This window comes from Rattus rattus, chromosome 8 (assembly GCF_011064425.1).
Source record: "Rattus rattus isolate New Zealand chromosome 8, Rrattus_CSIRO_v1, whole genome shotgun sequence".
Taxonomy (NCBI): Eukaryota; Metazoa; Chordata; class Mammalia; order Rodentia; family Muridae; genus Rattus; species Rattus rattus.
This window is the reverse complement of record NC_046161.1, coordinates 59,707,023-59,729,104: the sequence shown is the minus strand read 5'-3', so window position 1 is coordinate 59,729,104 and position 22,082 is coordinate 59,707,023. Positions and strand designations below refer to the sequence as shown.

General features: G+C 49.1%; 2 protein-coding genes across 2 annotated transcripts; one reads left to right on the top strand and one right to left on the bottom strand.

The window, feature by feature from the left end:
- The first annotated feature begins 5,328 nt into the window (after positions 1 to 5,328).
- Slc51b (solute carrier family 51 subunit beta) lies at positions 5,329 to 8,241 on the top strand. Its single transcript, XM_032910261.1, has 3 exons — positions 5,329 to 5,423; positions 6,880 to 6,970; positions 7,892 to 8,241. The coding sequence occupies exons 1-3, from the start codon at positions 5,354 to 5,356 to the stop codon at positions 8,091 to 8,093; spliced, it is 363 nt and encodes a 120-aa protein (XP_032766152.1). The 5' UTR covers positions 5,329 to 5,353; the 3' UTR covers positions 8,094 to 8,241.
- Positions 8,242 to 8,246: 5 nt separating this feature from the next.
- On the bottom strand, positions 8,247 to 21,864 carry Rasl12 (RAS like family 12). Its single transcript, XM_032910260.1, has 5 exons — positions 21,664 to 21,864; positions 19,367 to 19,423; positions 12,978 to 13,051; positions 12,129 to 12,319; positions 8,247 to 10,176 (listed from the first exon to the last, which is right to left on the bottom strand). Exons 1-5 carry the CDS (start codon positions 21,764 to 21,766, stop codon positions 9,801 to 9,803), a joined length of 801 nt encoding a protein of 266 aa, XP_032766151.1. The 5' UTR covers positions 21,767 to 21,864; the 3' UTR covers positions 8,247 to 9,800.
- Positions 21,865 to 22,082: the final 218 nt, after the last annotated feature.

The window sequence follows — 22,082 nt, the reverse complement described above, 5'->3', positions numbered from 1 at the left end:
CTCTGTGGATCCCCTGATCACACAATCTCCCAAGCCGCAGCTTCCAAGGTCTGACTTTATGGTTCCTTTCAGTTCATATGATGACCTTTGCCATGAGAAAGTACTGGTTATAAAAGGAAAGCCTTGACTCCTTCCTGGATGGTTAACGATTGATAACAGTTAAGAGACAGAAGACAGGAGTGGGCACTCCGCAATGGCAGCTCATACTGGGCTCCAGGCATGTTCAGGTTGTGAGTCAAGTGGAGTCAGTTTGTCGCAGGAGGTCATGCATTCAAGGGGTCATTCACCCTGGACTGGCAGCAAAGGCATCGGGCCTGGGTGTGTGCTGAGGGCAGAGCTACCAAATGGGTCCCTGCTGTTGCGAGCTCTGTAGGTGGATTGCCTAGCTACGACCGTGCATTCCTGAGGAGAGTTCCTGTGAGGAAGAAGAGGAAAACACAGAACCCAGCCTGAGGTCCCAGGAATCCCAGATCCAGGGTGAGTGCTCTCAGCCTGCTATGTGGCGGGAGGACCAAGGTCTGTGGCAGGAATCACACCAATGGTTTAAGCTCTGTTTAAAATGAAGGGATTTGGTGGAAGAGTCGAAGGGACCATGACACCTGAATGCAAAGTCATGTCCACTAAGGGACATCCAAAGGAAGATGGCATTTAATTTAATAACGATATTTTTAAAATGATAGTATGTGCCAGGTACCTTAAGAACAACTGAACTTAAAAAAAAAAAAAAAAAAAAAAGAACAACTGAACTTTGCTATTTCTGGGAACATTAACTTTACTTTAAAAAAAATTATCTTATGTGTATGACTGTTTTGTCTGCATGTATGTCTGTGCACCATGCATGTGCGGTGTCCTCAGAAGCCAGAGGGCAGAGCTGGGTCTCTGGAGCTGGAATCACAGATGGTTGTGAGCTGCTGTGTAGGTGCTAGAAATTGAACCCAAGTCCTCTAGCACAGCAGCATGTGGTCCTAACAGCTGAGCCACCTCTCTCCTGATTTTTACTTTCTGGTTTGTTGTTTGTTTAGTGGAATAGGCTGGATGTCTCTACGATTGTGCTCAGATGACTGCAGAACCTGGAAAAGTTTGTGTTGCTACTGATACATAATACATCATTATTACCATTCTCTCTCTCTCTCTCTCTCTCTCTCTCTCTCTCTCTCTCTCTCTCTCTCCACTCACCCACACAATTTGCAGTTTTTGAAACTAGTTGTGCTGTCATCTACAGAAGGAAAGGACCTTGTTTTACTATGCTGAGTTGACAGTATACAGAGAGTAACAGCCACTAGGGTCACAGCCACTAGAGTCAGAGTCATTAGGGTCACAGTCACTAGGGCCTACAAACATTAAACTTAATCTCTTCCCAGGAGTAACACATTATATTAAATGCATACAGCCATCATACATGGGTTTGATTACAGAAGCTAGTAGACACAGGTTTTAAATGGATGTGAACGGGTCAGTGCTGCTGTGGTATCTCAGAGTAGGAGGACTCAGGCTTTTAGTCTTTATCACAACATTAGTATATGTATATATCATATACATTTAGCACACACTTTCCATTTAGATACTACTCTACACGCATTCTTTTTCTCCTCCCCTCTCCTTTCTCCCCAACTCTCTGACATATTCCTGCTCTCCCTCTCACCCCCATCTCCCTTTCCATCTCCATCCCCCGATCTCTCTTCTGAGAATTTGGCTCAGGAATTCATGAATGCTAGGCCGCTCAACCACTGAGATATAGCCGAAGCAGACATCCATCTCCATACACTTAGTTCCACGAATTAAAAATCTCAAATCAGAATTGCTCTTTCAAAAAAGTATAAAACATGCATCACATTGAAACATGCATGTAAGCGTGCAGAATAGACACACATACAAGTGTAGTGGCTGAGCTGGACAGATGTCGTTTGAGAGAGTTCCAGGCTGTGAGAACAAAGGCTGTCTCGGGCAGAGTTGGAGACCCCTGTGCTGGAGACCACGTGGTCTCTTAGCCTTCGGTGGGGCGCATGAGTGCCCAGGACCTGTCTTCATGACAGATCTCTTCCATACTCTTCTCCTGTTTTATATCTTCAGTCATGTATTTTTAATTTTCTTTGATCTCTATTTGTCCTTTCTTTTTCCTTCTCAGAGGCATCAATCCTAATGTGTTTAACATGTCCCTTAAAAGTGGTTCTAGTAAAACATGTGCTGTTTTGTTCGAATGTTTTCAGTTTTGATAAATGTTCGGTATGTCCCTCTTGAGGGCATTTAAAGCTTTGTTATATTTATTTGGGGTGGGGGTGGGGTACACCATGCCATGGCACACATGTAGAGATCAAAGGACAACTGGTGAGAATTAGTCCTCTTCTTCCACTATGCGGGGCCTGGGAATTGAACTCAGTTTAGCTCTTAGGCTTCGGGGCTAACACTTTTACCAGCTGAGCCAGTTCACCCACCCAGAATTAGAATTTTCCTTACAAGTGTTTTGTATTCTTGGTTAGGTTAATCTACCAGGATGTTCAACTTGCAGCCCGCAGGCCACATGCAGTCGAGAATAGCTAAACATAAGGTTTTAAAATGTGGGATTACAAAGTTCTTGTAGATGACAAGAACCTGCAGAGCAGTCAGGAGGACCAGAAGCTGGCCAAGGCCTGGACTGCCCAATACAACAGCCAGCCGCATACTGTTACTGAGCCCCTGAAATGTGCCTCGTGGGTTTTAAGATAAGCTACAAGCATAAAGCTTATATCCAATTTCAAAGTATCGAAAAATGCAAAACACCTCAATATTTTTTACATCACACAATGTAATTTCAATCACATTGAGATAATACTTTAAGTGTACTGTCTTGGGTGGAATATGCTGTCAAAATTAACCTCCCTGTTTCTTTAAATGAGTCCAGAAAATCCTGGGTGAAGTAGTGCAGTATTCCTCCGGGACAGAAACAGACTCATGCTAAGGGACCATCTCAGGGACAATGGTTCATGCTCTTCTCTTGCCAACAACAGAAACCATTTCTGGTCATTATCCTCATCCCATCCCATGCCACCTACCCCACGAAAGGAAAAGAAGAAACAGTTTTCTGAGTCACCCATAGGGCTTACCAATGCAGCCTAGCCCTTAGCACCCCTCTGCAAGCAGTTCCCTCAACTACGGTCTAGGACTCTTCCAGCTTCTTGCCCAGACGGGGGCAGCAGTGTGTCAATCCCCAGAGAAAGACTAGGCTAGGGCAGGTTTCAACAAGTGGAGAGACACGTGATTGGCTACGCGGGTGCGGGGAGTGGGGCAGGGAGAGCTCAAGGTGGCTTGCGTGGAATAATTCGGTTAAAGTGGGATGGAGTTGCCCAGCTGGGGCTGTCGATTGCAAAGGCTCTCTCAGCCTGGCAGTGGTACAGTCTCACACTGACCTATGCCCCTTCCCCGCACGCTATGAATTTTAATTGATTTGAGTCACTCCCTCCTCTGTGGTTCCTAACTTCAGGCCCCACCTGCTCCTAAGATCACATTCTTATTTTATCTATGTATTTATTTGTGTATTAATCTATGTATCTACCTACCAGCTAGCTATCATGGACAAAATCCCTACAAATCTCACCTCAAAGCCCACCATAACCGTCCACGGCTCAGAACACAGATCTGTTACCCTAAATATCACAGTCCAAGTGGCAGCAGATTCCTGAAGGGTTATTATTGTTTTGTGACAGGGTTTCAGTATGGAGCCCTGGCTGTCCTGAACCTTGCTGTGGTAAACATACTGGCCTCAAACTCCCAGGGATCCCCCTGCCTCTGGCTCCCAAGTGCCTCTTGACAGTTTATAGTAAAATGAAAACCACAAGTCCAGACAGTTTTTAAGTGCTTCGCCAAAAGCATCAGGTTGCGGAAAAGCAGCATCTACTGTGGTTCCAGACACCGAGGACCACATTCTTAGTCTTCCGGATGGTGAAAGCTAGAGGTCTGTTTGCACATTCTAAAGGATGTCCCTGATAGTATCAAAGATGCTAGGTCATACCCGGGGAAGAGTAATAAATGGCTGTCCAGGAGGCTAAAGATGGCTGTAGATAATCTGCCTCTGAACGTGTAACATTCCAGCCTTTCTGAATAGAGGTACCAGTCAGCGAGCGACTTTGTAATGTGTGCTTCTTTCAAGGGACTTTCTGCCTGCCTGTCTATCAGCTGTTTATTGTGACATGGTGTCTCTGTGTAGCTCATGCTGGCCTGGTCCCCTCCATGTTACCCAGGACTCCAGCGAGCCTAACGATCCTCCTGACTCAGTCTCTTGACCATCGTCATTGGACTGCCACACTCGGCTCTGGTCCTGCCGGAGCCCTGCTCCGTCTGGGGAACGGGTTGGGGTGGGAGACTGATGATCTCCAACCTTGTAGGAAACTTAACTCTTAGTTACTTTATAATTCTCTGTGCTTGAATAAGTGCTCACCTCTGGTGATTAACATATGCTGTGTAGCAGCAGGGAATTGGAGCTATTAACCCTTTGTGAACCAGGGAAAGAAAGTCACACTTGCAGAAAGAAAAACTTTTACACACGCAAATATGCACACACACACACACACACACACACACACACACACACACCACACATTCACACGCACACATATTCGTGATGGGCCCGACTGTCTCATCCACCCCACAAGTATCCATGCATACTTACATACACACACTCTTATACATATATGCATACATACATACATACATACATACATACACACATACATGTATGGTGGATGGAGCAAAAGTCCCCGAGAGCAAGTTCATTGAGCAAGCACCAGTGAAAAAACTCATTCATTCATTCTGGGTGAATAATCTTCTGTCCTGGCACCCACAATAAATCGTCCACTCCCAGTTTACAACCTTTACTTATCAGACAGAGGTTTCACAGCCAGCCCAGAAGGAATGCCTTCCCTGATCTCAAATCTGTTCCAAGCCCTCTTTCTACCCTAGTGCAATTAGCCCGTGACACATGAAGGTTTACAGAGACCTATGTAGTAGCCTCAAAATTACCTGTATAAATTTAAGAATTCTAGAGAATCATTATTAGGAGTTATGAAATCATCAATTTGTTTTACATGGCATTGCTACGAGAGAGCACATCTTTGTTGTTCATGGCTCAGGCTCTTTCCCCTAGAACTGTGGGCTCTGGAGCTGCTGGTTTGGACAAGGAGGACGGTAAACCGAGGATGCTTACTAAAGAAGGATTGTAAACCGAGGGTGCTTACTAAAGAAGGATTGTAAACCGAGGGTGCTTACTACTGTCTCTGGAGTTGTCTGCTCAGAGGCCAGAACCTGGAAGGCCAGGTGGGCATCTGGGGTCTCAAGACTTGTCTGTTCACAGGCCAGAGACGTCTTAACCAGGATCAGGAGCATGGACCACAGTGCCGAGGTGCCCCAGGAGCTGCTGGAGGAAATGCTTTGGTATTTCCGTTCAGAGGACGGTAGGTGATGGCAGGTAATGGTGGGTGGGCAGTATTTTCGTGAAGAGGACGGTAGATGATAGCGGATGGGCGGAGCAGTTCACCACTGTCTATCATTCTCCGTCCAGCCGCACATTCCTCACTCCCCTTTCCTCAGGGTATGGACTGCTCACTCGACTCTCAGTCACCTCTACAATTTATTAAGTTAGTTGTACTGCGTGCCAGGCACTGTCCCTAGCCCTGGGGTACAGCAGTGAACAAAACACAAGCCTCTACCCATGCAGAGTGTCCATTCTAGTAGAGGAGACAGAAAATAAGCCAACAGATAAGAGTATAACACATTCTTAGTGCAGAGTGAAAAAGAAGCAAGCTAGCCAGGTGGTGGTGTCTTGTGCCTTTAAGAGGCAGGCAGATCTCTGAGTTCGAGGCCAACCTGGTCAACAAAGCAAGTAACAGGGCTGTTATGGGAAGAAATCCTATCTTGAAAATGAGGAGGAGGGGTTGGGGATTTAGCTCAGTGGTTAGAGCGCTTGCCTAGGAAGCGCAAGGCCCTGGTTAGGTCCCCAGCTCCAAAAAAAAAAAAAAAAAAAAAGAAAGAAAGAAAATGAGGAGGAGGAGAAATAAGAGAAGGAGGAGGTGGACGAGGACGAGGAGGAGGAAACAAGCCAGGAGTGGAGGCACAGACCCTCGCCCCTACTGTTTAAGAGGTTCAGCCACAAAGATAACAAGTTCAAGGCCAGCCTGAGCCACACATTGAACTAAAGACCAGCCCAGGCAATTTAGCAAAACCTATTTTAAAAGGTTTTGGCCCTCGGTGGTGGAATGCCTGCAGGGCATGTGAGGAATCTTAAATTGAACCCTCAACACAGTGTGGGGTGGGTTCCTTATGCCGCAAGGAAGACAGTGTAATCAGGGAAAGTCTTACTAACAGGACATTCTGGTAAAGGCTTGCAGGGGGAAACCCTTGCAAGAAGGGAAGGAATTCGCTCTCAGATCCTTTGGTGGAGAAGCATTCCTGTAGGAGGGGTAGTAAAAGCTGCAATCCTGGAGCCTGCCTCATATGTCACAGTCTGACACACCCGGAGCACACACCACCCAGCCTGCTACTGTAGTAGGCAGTAACTGCATCCAGATAGATTACCATTATTCCATCTCTCTCTCCCCCTTCTTCTTTTTCTAAAGGCAGTATAAAATTGAAGACTGGAGTCCAAGTTTCCTCCTTGCCCCTCACACCCCCTCTACCCAGCTATTATGCAATCATAGCACTGTCTCCCCCATGGGATCAGAGCTGGTCCAGAGCAGAAACCCTGTTTCCACCCTAGCCCCACCGGTCAGTTGGGGAGTTCCCGTAAAACAAGGGTTGTTGAAGGGAGTCTCCATGGCGGCACAACTGATGCACTGAGAAGAGCCTGAGCCCAAGCCCCAGCTATGCGTGGCCTCCGCTCAAGGTTCTGTCTCTCTGTGTGTCCCTCCCCAGCGACTCCTTGGAACTATTCCATCCTGGTTCTGGCAGTCCTGGTGGTGGTGATAGGCGCGGTCCTCCTGAGAAGGAGCATCCTGGCAAACAGGTGAGTTGGTTTGGTGTGGGTCTCTGTAGGGAGCAGTGGGGCTTCCTTCCTAGATGGCAGGAGTCACTTTAGTGACATTAGCTCTTCACCTTTGGATGGCAGTCATCAAGGACCAAAGCTATGAATGAGATAAGCAACCCAGCAGGCTGCCCCTCCTCCACTGTCCCTTATCCTTAGCCAGCAAGTTGGAATGATTCACAAGGGTGTTACCCTTCATAAGTAGTCCTGGACCCTCTTACCTGGTCAGAAAGCATCCCTTTCAGCAAACTCAACAGAGAGACAAGGTGGCTGTCCACAGAAGCAGCAGATACAGATACACAGGTCTGCTCTCCCGTGGGCCAGGTACTCAGTTCCTTCCCCCATGGCCAGGGGTCCAAGAGTTCCTTGAGTAAACCAGCTTAGAGAAAGGAGAGACTTTTGGGGATTACTGGAAAGACTGTCAGGACAAGGAGGCAGTGGGAGCCATGTGTAGGGTTGGGTCTTATGCACATGACCAGTGGTGTGGATAAATCTGTTTGGAGAGACAGGTAGAGTGAGAAAAAGAAGGTTAGTTAAGGATTTCTGGCAGATAATCTTAGGGCTAGAGCATGGCGGGTGAAGAAATGTACTAAGTATGACAACAGCCCCAGCATCAGGAGAGTGTGCTTTGTTGAAAGGTCACAGGGTTCAGAATGGGTAGACTTAGATATACGATGCAGATGTGGGCTTCAGTAGCCTCTGACACATGTCTGCTCATCTCTAAGAGAAAGGGCTGGCCATCAAAGCTTAGCTCCCAGGTGGCCTTGCAGTGAGACAGATGTAAGAGAGGTAGCCATTGGGAGTCATTGTCACTTCTGAACAGAGGAGTTCCCTTCAGTCTAACTACTTGGCCTGACCCAACCACTCAGTTTCCCCCATCAACACTATTTCTTCTCCTCCCAGAAATCGAAAGAAGCAGCCACAAGACAACGGAATGCCACAAGACCTGCATCTAGATGATTCCATGAAAGAAAACAGCAGCCTGGGCATCCTAAGAGAGACGCTGATCTCAGAGAAGGCAGACTTGGCCCCAGGGGAAACCGAGTTGAACAAGAGAGAGACATCAGTCGTCTTTCTACCAGACCCCCAGGAAACCGAGAGCTAGGGAGTGTGGAGAGATCACACTGCCCCAGCCAGACACACAACTGTGATCTGAGCCCAGCTCTGAGGCCTCCAACCCCTTAGGTTAGACAAAGCCCCACCAAGCCACCTAACTTATTTTCAGCAGACCCAATAAACACACTACAATCAGACGAAATTTTGTTATTTAAAAAAAAAAATCTTTTATTCGAACGCTTCTCCAGGTGGGCAGCTGGAACTTATACTGGGTTCAAACGATGGTGGTCTACAAAGCACACACAAGGGGGCTTGCGTCGAAAGTACAAAGCCATGTGAGGTGGAAGCCTTTAATTCCAGCACTCAGAAGGCTGAGGCAGGTGGATCTCTGTGAGTTCAACTCTAGCCTGGTTTACATAGTGAATTCCAGGACAGCCAGACCTACATAATAAAGAGACCCTATCTTAAAAAAAAAAAAAAAAAGTATAAAATTCAGAGCTGGTCTTTGGTCAGGACAAAGGGCCAGGACTTGCAGCATGTGCGCGTGAGTAGATCAGGGTCTCCCTCTGACCTCATCTTCTCCAGCTACAGACTAGAGCTGAAGACAGGGTTTGAGACATTCTCCATTCAGCCCCTGGGCTACTGTCTGGGAGCCAAAGGAGATGGCTTCGTAGCGTGCCCAGCCTAGGCCTTCTCATGTCCCACTCCTGAGCCTGCTCTTCCAGAGTTTGTGGTAAACAGTAAGAGACACCTGGAGCCCCTGCCTGTGACAGACTTCTCACACCTGGGCCTTGGTGAAATACCAAGTAGTTTATGTAAAATTCCTCCATATTAATCCCAAATGCTTTGGGATCTACCTTGCCAAAATAGGCTTTGAACAACCCTGTTGCTGAAGGTCCTAGGTCCAACCAAACCAGACTGCACCTACTTAACAGTGGGCAGGCCTATGGTTCCCACCAGAAGGTGTCTGATCCTGCCATCTGTGGACTCTCTGAGGACTGTCACTTGGTGGGATGACTTTCTGCAGCCTTGGTCATTAAGCTCAAGAAGGATGGTCCTAGGGGTCTACCAACAAAGCAGTCAAAATAGCCCCCAAATGCTGGTGAAGGAAATGTTGGAGGCTCTCTAGCCTGGACAACCCACAGTCCCTCTCTGTACCCTTCATTTAGAGGCAAGTGCTGAAGGGCTCCTGTCAAAATTTCTTTGCCCTATCCAAGCTTTCGCATAGGATTATTTTAACTAGAATTTTCTTGGATAAACTTTGGGCCTCTGAACAGCTGGCCTACCTCTTTCTACCACCAGGTAATGGTAGGACCTCTGGGCCAGCCATCCTGTAAACTGTTAGCAAGCCTTCCCATAGACAAAGCCTCTTTGAACAGGGGCTGCAGCTGGTCTGGCAGTGTTTGGAGCGGGAGAGTCACGACAAAGGATTTGTACTGCAGATCCTTTCTGCTTGCAGCTGACTCCAGGTCTCCTGTCTGTAACAGGGGTAGCTTCCCTCCAGGGTGACGGATGCAGAGGTCACCATGGAGCCCAGGCCCTTGCCTAGTGAGGAAGCAGGGTGAGGCAGTCAGGAGCAGCATCCCTGCCTGTCCCTCTGGCTCGCACAGTGAGCACGTAGGGACCCTGCTTGGTGCTGGAGGTGGAATCTGCTATCTACCAGAGGGTAAGGGCCATTGGTTCACCAGAGTGCAATCCAGCCCATTTCTTGCAGCCCCAAGCCTCAGCTGAGCCTAAGGTTCCTGCAGAAGAGTCCTCAGAAGATCTTGAAGCCCTTCAGTAGAGTCAAGGTGGGTGCCTTGCGCTTACTCTGGGCACGAGATGACTTCACAGTGACCAACTTGGCCTGGGCCACGGTGGGCAGCTCCTTCAAGCTGGCAGTGGAGAGAGTGTTAAAAGTGCAGCTGGCCAGTCCGTGCCGGGCTGTGAGTGGAGTCTGGTGGGACAGGGCTTTCTCCTCAGAGATGAAGAGGGGCCGGGCCAGGGGACTCTTCTCCAGCTCTCGTCGCACCTCACGCACAGCCTCATGGAAGACGTGCTGCACATGCTCAAAGTCCAGGCAGGCAGAGACCTCAAAAAACAGGCACCCGAATCTGCCTGCCAAAGCCGCACCCTCGGCCTTGGTGACCTGCCTGGAGAGGAAGCAGGGTGAGGCAGTCAGGAGAGCGTCATTGCAAGTCAGGCAGAGAGGGCCCCACACCTATCGCCCCACCCAGTGGTCTGGACTCATCTTCAGCCTCTGAGTCTGTTTGCTCATCAATACAACGGGATCATGCACCCACCTCTTCAGAGGCTGTTAGGGCTAAGACAACATGCGTGGAGTGCTTAGCGCAGTACCCGGTACAGACTCAGCCCTCGACTGCCAAAGCTGGAATTTAGGAATGAATATGAGGAAGAGAGAATGGCAGAGCCAAATCCTTCCATGCTAGACCCTGCCTGTGGCCAGCCGAAGAAGGCACTGCCCATCTCCTCCTCAGGACATGGCCACCCTCAGCTTGAGGGACTACTAGTAGTGAAGAGCAGTTGTTTGCCATGAAGGGGGTGGCACCCCTCCGATCATGCGGACAGACAGACTCTTGGGGCTCATAGGATTTGTCTGCTTGTCCAGCCGAGGGCCAGCAGAGAACAGCGATGAGGGTGCCATATCCCCGAGGGATGTCCTCGCTCCCATGTGGCCCTCTGCCTCCCATGAAGACTGGATAAATGTTTGCAGGTGGAACTCATGGAAGTGGAGGTGGAGAAAAGAGGGGAGGGACAAGGACTCCTCGGGTCTTGAAGCCAAGGCTGCACCTCGGCTGAATCCTGCTCACCACCACCCGTCGATGAGTTGTCCCAGCCACCTTCCCTTAGGACCATGGCACAGCCCAAGATGGGAGGAGATGCCAGGGTAAGAAACAGTAGGGAGAAGCCTCTGGGCCAAGGCTGACTTGGCAGGAGCAAGGGGTTGGGAGACATACTGTGCCATGGAACCCTAACCTGTTAGTGCTGTACTCAACTGCAAAGACCACCTTCAGCGACTTACCCACTGTACAACTTCCCTAATTCCCCAAGGAAGACCACCTTCAGTGACTCACCCACTGTACAACTTCCCTAATTCCCCATGATGCAATTTTTCCTGGGCTGAAGGTTGGACCACCCATGCAGAAGGTCCCCATACCACCATGGTTACCTTTCAAGAATCCACAACTCTTTCCTCCCTCTGCCTGTGTGACCTATTCTAAAAAAAAAACCCCAACATCAGTCCCTGGGCCTCCGGGGCCTGGGAGAGCAAGAACAGGTTAAGATCAGGAGGGGACAAGTGGAAGGTGCCACACCCAGCAGGTGTGCTGGACACAAGGGGCAATGTCCACACTGGAGAGTTTCAGTGGGATTGCTCAAGCTTGGGCCTCCGTGTCAAGGACCTTAAGGCCAGGCTGGTGACTTGGATGTGTGGAGAGGGTGGAGGTAGAAGCCACAAGGAGTGGCAGGGCCTGCGGTCAGCTGAAAGGATCAGGCCCCACCTTAGAGCATTCCGAGTCTAAGTCATTTAAAACATAATGCCAGCCAAGCAAAATACGGCTGCAGCATTCTGTGGTGACCTGCCCTCTGGCCCAGTCTGTGACCTCTGGTTCAAATCCAACCCTTTCTAAGAGAGGCCTGCCTTTAGCAGCCAACTGTGGTAACAAACCTGGAATCTATGCCTGGACAAGGCAAGGGATGCTGGGACCACAGCAGTCACCTGATCCCAGGAGCAAATTAGACCCTCTCCTTGGGACTAGAGTTAGTCACTAAATGACTAGTCCGCTGCTGGGAGGGCAACCAGAATGTCACACAGCCTCAGGGAAAACTGATGCAAGAGACCACTGAGACGCCTGAAAGGAAGAAGTGCTTGTTTTGCCTTTTGGGGGGGGGGGGTCCAGCCAATGTTTGAAGTAGTCCAGGTGTCTTGGCCTTCCTGTCATTGGCTGCTTAGAAGACAAACTCCCAGTCCCTTCTCCCAGGTCTCTTTTACCTGGAGTTAAGAGCATCGTTGTTCCTGGCAGCAGGATGCCACCCTGCATCCCTAGCTAGCTCTAGAGGAGAGGGCTAAGATGCCCGTACTCACCTGTACTGGGCCATGTCGAGCTTGTTGCCCAACAGCAGGGCAGGGTAGCCACGCTGTGTCTCCTTGGCATGCAAGGCCAGCAGCTCTAGGTAGCTGCTGCTGCCTTCGAAACTCTCACGACTATCCACACTATACACCACCAGGAAGGCATGGGCCCAGTTCAGGTAGCGCTCGCAGTTCCTGGGGGTGTCCTGGAGTAAGGGAGAGGACCCTAACTGAGAGGCAGAAGAACTTGGGGGGAAAGGCCTTCACCTGGGCTGCCCTTTCCACCTCGGGAGTCTTTGTATATTGTTCCCCAGCAGATCCCTTTTCAAAGGAGCACTTCAGTGCTGATTTGGCTTGGTGTGAAAAGAGACATTGTCTCACAAACCTCCCTCCCACCACCCAGCCAGAGACTTGGAGACCTTGGCCCCTCGGGCACCCAGTCAAAGATTCTGGCATGGCCCTCCAAGGACCTGTTGTCTCTGAGTACTGCTGGTTTTAGGTCAGGTCCACACTGCCCCTTTGGCCTCTGAGAAGTGACTCCAGCCGTGGGTATGAGGACATGGAGATATACGTCGGGGAGATGGGTTCACAGGCTCTCTGTAGGAGTCCTTGCATTGATAGGCATGTACCTGTGTAAGCTCAGAAAGCTTAAGATACCTGGGCAGATGCCAGCGATCACGCTTCTTTCATTTGACAAATGAAAGATTCAGGCCCAGAAAAGTCAGAGTCCCCTTCAGGGACACACAGAAAAAACTGGAGCCTAAAGGGGTCCAGATGGCCTCGTGAGGTCAGGTCCTGGAGGGGCTGCACTGATGGTCTGGTCTCTCTGGGGATGGGGGAGCGGGGGCAGGGCAGTAATGTTACCAGGTCTGCAGTGTCCATGACCCTCAGGTGCACAGGTTGGTGGTCCACAGTCTCCTCGGAGCTGTAGATGTCCTCTGCAACACAGATGGTCAGCCAGGTGAGCGGCACGGCAAGCCACACAATAAAGGACACGGCCAATGTCCCAGCTTCCTCCTGGGCTGGACTCCTGTGTAGCCTTGACTGGCCCTTGAGAGCCGTAACCAGGCTACTGTCCCTCTTCATTTGTCAGGTTAGAAGCATCAGAGGCGGGGTTGGGGATTTAGCTCAGTGGTAGAGCGCTTGCCTAGGAAGCGCAAGGCCCTGGGTTCGGTCCCCAGCTCCGAAAAAAAAAAAGAACAAAAAAAAAAAAAAAAAAAAAAAAAAAAAAAAAAAAAAGCATCAGAGGCAACTATACACCATGCCCTGGGGGATGGGCTGATCTGGATCCATGTACAAAGCCTGTGGTGCGGCGTGTGGCCCATAGACAGACTAAGCAGCTGAGGCTTGGAATTTCCTCCAAGAATTCTGATTTTCCCTTCCCAGCACAGTACCCGGCCCACAGGGAATCCCCAAAGACTTCTTCCCTCAGTAGGAGACAAGGGCAAAGCGAAGCTTCTGATATGATAGAGAGGGCAGCCAGACCTCACTCAGAAGCTCCAAGGCTCTGTAAGTCATCCTTATCAAATGTAGAATCCAGACCAACTTCAGGGAAATGGGAGAAAGCTCAGTGGGGAAGGGTGATTGCCAAAGAAGTATGAGGGCTTGAGTTCAAGTCCCCAGCCCCCGGGTAAAAAGCCAATCATAGATGTGCACATGCCCGTAGCCCTAGAAAAGCCCCAGGAGAATTACTGTGGATTGCTGGCTGTCAGCTTATGCCTGGGCTCGTGAAGACCCTTCAAGGAATAAAGTAGAAAGTGGCAGAGCGAGGTGTTTGATGCCTTCTGGTCTCTGCGTGCATACAGATATGTAAACTTACACATAGCACACACATACAGCACACACAACACACAGTGCACACATATACTGCACACACACTACACACACATAGACTGTAAACACATAGCACCCACATACACAGCACACATATTTACAGCACACACACGGAATGTACATACACAGCACACACATACACCACACGCACACACACAGCACACACATACACAGCACACACAGCACTCTGTATGTATATACATAGTACACACATACACAAACACACAGCACACAACATGTACATATACTGCACATACACACACACATACACAGTACACATATTCACGGCACACACACAGCATGTACATACACAGTATACACATATACTCACAGTGCACACATATACTGCACACATACACAAACACACAGCACACACATACACAGCATGTACATACACAGCACACACACACACAGCACACATAACACTCACAGGGCACATTCATAGCACACACACACAGCATGTACATACACAGTACACAGCATGGACATACACTGAACATCTCCCCAAAATCCAACCTCAGCTACGGGACAGATCCGCATTCCCAGGTAATTATCTTCTCCTTCTGTTTTTATTAATTTGGGTGAGGATGTGGTGTATCTAGGTGTACATGTCCACGTGTACATGTCCCTGTGGAGGTCAGAGTTTGACATCGGTGTCTCCTTCACCCTCTTTCCACTTTATTATTTTTAAAAGAGGTTTTACGCTTATGTTTATGTGTGTGCTTGTCTGTGTGCTGGTGCCCAAAGAGACCAGAAGAGAGCACTCAGTTCCCCGGCACTAGAGTGTCAGGTAGCTGTGAGCATCCACTATGGGCACTAGAAACAGGACCTTCGTCCTCTGGAAGGACGAGCCGCTCTTAACCAGTCATCCCTTCAGCCCCTCCACCTCTCTGTTTGAGCCATGATTGTTCACTGAGTCTGATCTGAAGCTCACCAATTTGTCGCCGGCTGGCTGGCCACTGAGTTCCAGGGATCGAGCTGTCTCTGCTCCCCCAGATGCATGCCACCAGTCCTCGCTTTTGACATGGGTGCTGGGAGTCCGAATTCAGGCCCTTGTGCTTGCATGGCAAGCACTTTACTGACTGATATCTGCAGCCCTTGCAACCCATTTATTTTATAGAGAAGTCATTTTAAACTCAAACGGAAGTTACAAACTCACACGGTTTCTGGATGTTCTTTATCTGCTCCCCTCAACATGAACACCTTGGACAACCACAGCATAATCGACAAACCAGGAAGTTGATGCGGGTCCTGCATTATGAGCTAATTTACCAACCTTATTTGGATTTCAGCAGTTTGTGTTTTTTTCTTTCTTTGGCTCTTATGACTTTAAACCCAAGAAATCAGAGTGTGGTCAGCCATACAGAAACCATCACTGGCTCGCTGACAGTTGCTTCCCTCATCCCCACAGTCCCTGTGCTTCTGGCACATGTACGTGTGTACCCTAAGTCCCCACCTTTCCCTGGGTGACTCCTGGGCAAATCTGAGGTGTTCTCTGCCTTCCTGGCAGTGGCCACTCCGAGAACAGCACCCTTACCCCGTGGGGAATGCAGTCACACACTTCTCTCTGATGGTCGCTGGCAGGCAAGCGGGACTGGACACATGCCAGGTCCACTAACATCCAACTTGAGTCACAGACAGCTTCTCGTCCCCAGCCTGCTTTGGGGACTTGGATAAATAGCTGCTCTTATCCAAAGAAGAAGAAGGAAAAAAAATAGTGGAAAATATGCTCCAAATGTTTAACTATATTTGGCCCAAGAAGAGCTGTTGCTGGATGCCTATCTTGTGTTCATACTTCTTATTTTCCTGCCAGACTTGCCTTTTAGGCACTGACCCCCAAACAGGCAAAGTCCTGCTCAGCCCAGTGACAAGTGTTACTCTGGCCTTAGTTGTCCCGGTTTTCCTGTTACCCAAGAGGCTAGCAGATCGATCGTCTGTTAGCTCCACTGTAGAAAGATGACCAGGTTGTTTTGGGAGGCTGAGGCAGGAGGATTGCAAGGTCAATCCTTGCCTGGGCTACAGAGTGAGTTCAAGGTAAGTCTGAGCAATGTAGTGAGACGCTGTGGTAAGACTGGGGTTGGGGGGAGGGGATACAACTCAATGGTTAGAAGGCTTGCCTAGTATGCATGGCAAACATATTAGGGTCATTTAACTCCAGGAATGGGGGGACTTGAACTTGGGCCTTCTGGACTGCCTTCCCACTGGGACTCCCTTGCTCCCTGACTAATGATGGATCTGCTGGTCCTCCATGAAGCATTCTATTTAGTAGGAATTCTAGTACAGATATGCAAGTTGGATAAAGCCTCGGGAGCTAGAATGGCAGCTTCTCACCCAGGCATAGTGGTATAGAGCCTATCTTGACTCTGGGCACTTCGGTGTCTTTGAAATAGTAATTTTACGAAAGGCACCAGAGAAGGTCTGTATGATTGTACATCAGGTGGCACCTCAGACGAGATGAGCATCCTTGTCTTTGCAGGAACGGGATGAAGGCAAATGAGGTAAGGAGTTGACATTGTCCCCTAGAGGAATCGGGAAAGAATATTCATTGGAGCCCTTGCCCACCAGGACAGAACCCAGGCAAATGCCTTCTATCTGGCTCCTAGCAGCTCCAGTCACTGCCTACAAGACACAACTCCAACACAGACAATCCAGCCTCAGCCTCCATATGGGGAAAATGAAGCTCAGAGAGCCCAGTTAGGAGACTCACTGAGACCTCTCTGACTCAGTTTCTTTCTGAAAAAAATGGAAGTGATAATAATTCTTGTTTGTTTGTGATTTGTTTGTTTGTTCGAGACAGGGTTTCCCTGTGTAGCCCTCATTGTCCTGGAACTCATTCTGTAGACCAGGTTGGCTTTGAACTCACAGAGATCCACTTCCCTCTGCCTTCTGAGTGCAGGAATTAAATGTTTGTGCCTCTGCAGCTAAGCCAATAATAATTCTTGAAACGGAATTCAAAAACAATTCAATCCCACAGGACAGACAGTCGAAGCTACAACTAATACCACACATCAGGCCGAAGATAGGGATGGCTTTCTACCTCAAAGAGTCTCGGGGCTGGGGATTTAGCTCAGTGGTAGAGCGCTTACCTAGGAAGCGCAAGGCCCTGGGTTCGGTCCCCAGCTCCGAAAAAAAGAACAAAAAAAAAAAAAAAAAAGTCTCACATGTGCTCAGGCTCCTAGGAGACCCTGGAAAAGAGCTGTATTAGCCACCTGTGCCTGAGGCACGCCTTCCTCTTGTATGTCCAGACTTCTCTCTATAGGAGAGGCTTAGGTCTCCCAGTCTGGCCTACCAGGGTGTCTGAACTAAGAACAACTAGTTTCAATGTAACAGGCACTCGGGAGAACAAGAGGCCAAAGACTGAGGTGGTTAAACATTATAGGCTGCTGTCTGCCCCCCCACCTCAGACAGTCTGACCACACGTTCCATTATCAGCTCAGAATTCCAAAATTGCTCAACCAGGAAGCTCAAATCACCACTGTACTGGAATCGTCTGGTGGGATCCCGGGGAAGGGGACAGATGGAGAGCAGGGAAGAGGAAATGCTAGAAATGGATGGTGAGAAAAAAAAGGTAAACACAGGGCCTGGTGCTGCAGCTCAGCGGCTGGAACATTAGCCGAGCCTGCACAAAGCCCTGGGTTCAATCAGCAGCACAGAATAAACCCGGCATGGTGGCACACACCTATGATCCCAGCACTTAGGTGGATGAAGGAGGATCAGAAGCTCAAGGTCATCCTTGGTCACACTGACGGTTTAAAGGCTTGAGCTACATGACAACCAATCTCAAAAGAAACATGGAAGCCGTTATCTCCTGAGCGCTCTCCTCCTCCTCTGTATTCCAATCGAGCGTAAACTGTGAGCCTCTTGGGGGCAGTGCTGCAGAAGGGGGTCTTATCTTGTGACCCAGAGTCCTGTGCATCCTTGTAAGAGGGGGCCCTTGGGGCACCAACATTTTATTTGTTTTTTTGTTTTTTGTTATTCTTTAAGATTTATTTTATGTATATGAGTACACTGTCACTGTCTTCAGACACACCAGAAGAGGGCATCGGATCCCATTACAGATGGTTGTGAGCCACCATGTGGTTGCTGGGAATTGAACTCAGGACCTCTGGAAGTGCAGCCAGTACTCTTAACCACTGAGCCATCTCTCCAGCCCCACTTTATTTGATTTTAATGAATGGGAAAACAACTCAACATCGTTCTTGAAAAGCTAAACTCATTCAGACACCTTGTTCTCGGTAGACAGTTTACAAATAGAAGTGTTATAAACACGAACTAGAAGTGACTTCTTCAGTGCTGATCAGATTCTAATTTTCATTGTCTTGGGTATTAGGGTCCCATGTAAGGGTTTATTTTGAGGGACGATCCTTCTGTTAAAAATAAGTTTCACAGGGTTAGGGATTTAGCTCAGTGGTAGAGCGCTTGCCTAGAAAGTGCAAGACCCTGGGTTCACTCCTCAGCTCCGGAAGAAAGAAAGAAAGAAAGAAAGAAAGAAAGAAAGAAAGAAAGAAAGAAAGAAAGAAAGAAAGAAAGAAAGAAAGAAAAAATAAGTTTCACAGCCCAGGTCTGATGAATGTGGGGGGCTCGGGGGAGTATGCATAGGAAGCCATTTGAGAAGAAGTAAACGTTCTCCAAGAGTCTACTGGGTCAAGCACTAGCCTAACATGCACCATTTCTTTAATCCTAGCAGCAATTCTCTGGTTTAGCTATGCTTAGACTCCTCTGGTGGAAGAGGAAATAGTAGCTCAGAGAGCTTAAGTTACCCAGCCAATGAACGTCGGAGCCAGCATACAAATTTAGCTTCATATAACGAAGCATGGGAAGGGATGGAGCAATGGTTCAGTGGTTGAGAACATTTGTCTCTTGCAGAAGACCCAGGTCGCGATCCCAGCACCCACATGGTGGTTCACAATCATCAGTTCCAGGGAATCCAGCACCCTCTTCGCAACTCCATTGGTACCAATCACACCCATGGTGCACAGATATTCATGCAGGCAAAAGACTTATATCCATAAAGTACAATAAATTTAAAAACCTAAAACAAAACAAATGCTTCCTGGTTCAAAGAATGTCCACCACCAATAGAGAATCCCTTAAATAGCATGTCTGGCTGTCTCGGGGAGAACACTGAGTGAACACTTTGGGTAACTGTGCCTATTTGGATGTGGACATTCTGCTATTTAAGAAAAACATTCTTCTAAAGTCTCTTTGTACCACATATTTTAGGACAGTCTCATTTCCTTGAGTTGGGTCAGCCCCCCTACCCCCCACGGTTGTCTTATGTGCACCGACTCATCCCGGGGATCTTCCTCTTCTACTCTAAGATCCACAGTGCGGCTCAGGGCCCACCCATGGGGAGCTCTCGGGGGACCATCCAGGTGGGGCCCAGGCAGCAGGAAGCCAAGAGAAGAGTTGCTTCTTACCCAAATTGGGATCATATTCGCTGATAAACCTCTTGGTGAGAAACTTCACAGTCAGGGCTGCAAGAAGAAAGAGGGAGGCTCAGGCCACTGCCGCATCTATAGCCAGCCCCGAGGTCACTGTCACTCTCACTTTATGGAGGCATAACTGACCCCTGTGGTCTCTGCTGACACCAAGCTTGGCTCTCCAAAGGCCCCGGGCTACAGAGCAGAGGAATTGGCTCAGAAGGCATAGGGATAGGGTGCCAAGCCCCACTAACTGCATGCACCCCTGGGATTAGTTTCTAAAAACTTCTATGAGCATGAAAGTCAGCAAGAGGCATGTCTAAGAGTATCTGTGAACAGCCAACCCCAGGGTCAAGACCCTACATCTAGTGATCCGGAGGTCTGGTGAGTCCCCCCAACTCAAGGGACACATCTCCCACCCCTGGACGGGTCACACTGACTTTTTAGAATGGAGGCATTTATTCTAGCTTTGCCTACAGGCCAGAGACAGTAAAGCCAGCAGTTCTCAACCTGTGGGTCACAAACCCCTTTGGAAGTGAAGCAACCCTTTCACAGAAAACACACATAATTTACATTATGATCCATAGCAGTAGCAACATTACAGTTATGAAGTAGTAACGAAAGTAATTTTATGGTTGGGAGTCATATTAAAGGGCTGCAGCATTGGGGAAGGTTGAAGACCACTACAGTAAGTGAAGAAAGGACCGGCTATGGCTGGGAAGAGTCTGACGTACCCCCACACACACACACACACAACCCCCACCTCCACCCCAGAACATGAGTTTCCAAGCAAGGTCCAGGACAGAGTGTGTCCCAAGTAAACACACTCCAGTCTACGTCCTCTACGCCTTGGGCTTTGGCTCTCAGTGGGACTTCCATGCCCCTCTTAGTTAGCTCTTGAAAATGTAAGACTGGAAAAGTAGTTCTTTTTCCCTTGTAGGCTGCACTAACAGGATTGCTTCTGCTCAGAGCTCAGCACATAAAGGCAAGGGTCAGCCAACTATATTATGCTGGACTCTTGCTAGGCTCAAAAATAAACGTAAGATTCTTTTGAAGGATTCCTAACACTGCCAGTTGGCAAACTGCTAGCCAAAGAATACGTATTTTTAAATTTTCTGGTGCTGAAGATGTTACCTAGCTGCCTACCATGCACGAAGCCCTGGGTTCCATCCCCAGTTTTGCCAGTGCCAGGAATGGTGGTGCACATTTACAAACCGAGCACTTGGAAGAAGAAGGCAGAAGACTCAGGAATACAGGGCCATCTTTGGCTTCATAAAAAGTTCTAGGACAGCCTGGCATCAAAAAAAAAAAAAAAAAAAAAAGGGAATCCTTTAACCATGTAAATCACTAGCTGACTGACCGTTGGCAGAGTCACTGGGAACAGGCTGGTTTTTAAAGGAAAACCATGTTCTGGGTCCCCCTTCTAAGTCAGGAGTGCTGGCTTCAAACTTCCCCAGGGAGTCTCAGAGAAAGGAGGAGAAGGAAAACTCTAGCTCACAGGCCTGGTGGCTATTCACTGTGGGCTGGAACAGGGCAGCTAGGAGAGTCCCTTCTGGCTACCCATCTTCAGCTGACAGGGTCTTTAAGTGTCAGAGAGCAGGGCAAACACTCCCTTTGGGGTCTCTGTGATGGCTTTTAGAAGTGATGAAGATGATGACAGAAACTATCTCAGTAGTAGCCCAAGATTCAGGTTTCCCAAGGACAAGTCCCTGGCACCTGGGACTATAGTCTTTTTCCAGAAAGTCAAGAGGGGTCTGACTTGAAACAAACACATTTGATAAGAATAGTCTGTTTCAGAGTTCCAAGGGTTGGCAGTGTAGGAGTGGCCTGAGCCTGAGAAGTTCTAATCTCTACTGACTTCTACTAAGTTCCTCGGAGGGGGTGTTGAGGGGGTGGACAGCACAGATCAAGGAATAGCAAGGATGCCACTAAATTCAAAGGGGACCCAGGGCTGGAGACCAGCGCCAACAGGTCTCGTTAGTGTCAGCTGACGAGATTTTGTTGCTGGTCCCAGGGATGGAGATGAGTGGAAGACCTAAGAGAAACACAAAGAGAGAGTTTTGTGGGGGGACAGGAGTCACAGGCACTGAGAACAGAGACAGAGGAAGAGCCAGGCAAGCAGCTAAAGATAAACAAAAGGCAGGAGTGAGAGCCCACAACAGAGAAACTGAGGCAAAAAGCAAAGTCAGGGGAATCACCCAACCACCGAGGGGTTAGGGGAGAGTGTGGGGAAGCAACTCCCTGGGAGCTGGGGGATGAAGCTGCCCTCATCCTCCACGCTCCACACCACTCACCAGACTTGCCCGCTCCGCGGCGCCCAAGGATAGCCAGGTTAACCTCCAGAGGCACGCTGTGGGGCCCACTGCCAGCTCGGGGCTTGCCGAACACCGACGACATGGCGAAACTGCAGATGGCCACGCCGGTCTCCGGGCCCGATGGTCTGCTAGTTGCACGCCCCTAGTCACCCTCCAGGCCGACCCATCCGAGCCCGCCCGCTGGAGGAGGGGCGTGGACGGGGCGTGGCCTCCGCGCTCCAAACACCTTTTAAAAGCCGCTGAGCCCTCCCTGCCTGGCCAGAACACCCAGGATTGTGCTCCCTGGCTCCTGTTTGGTCTCTGTCACTTTTGCTTTAGACTACAACCAGCTCAACCTCAGAGCTCCACTTCTGTGTTTTGCATGGGCGACTCCAAATAGCATCACAGCAGAACTCAGG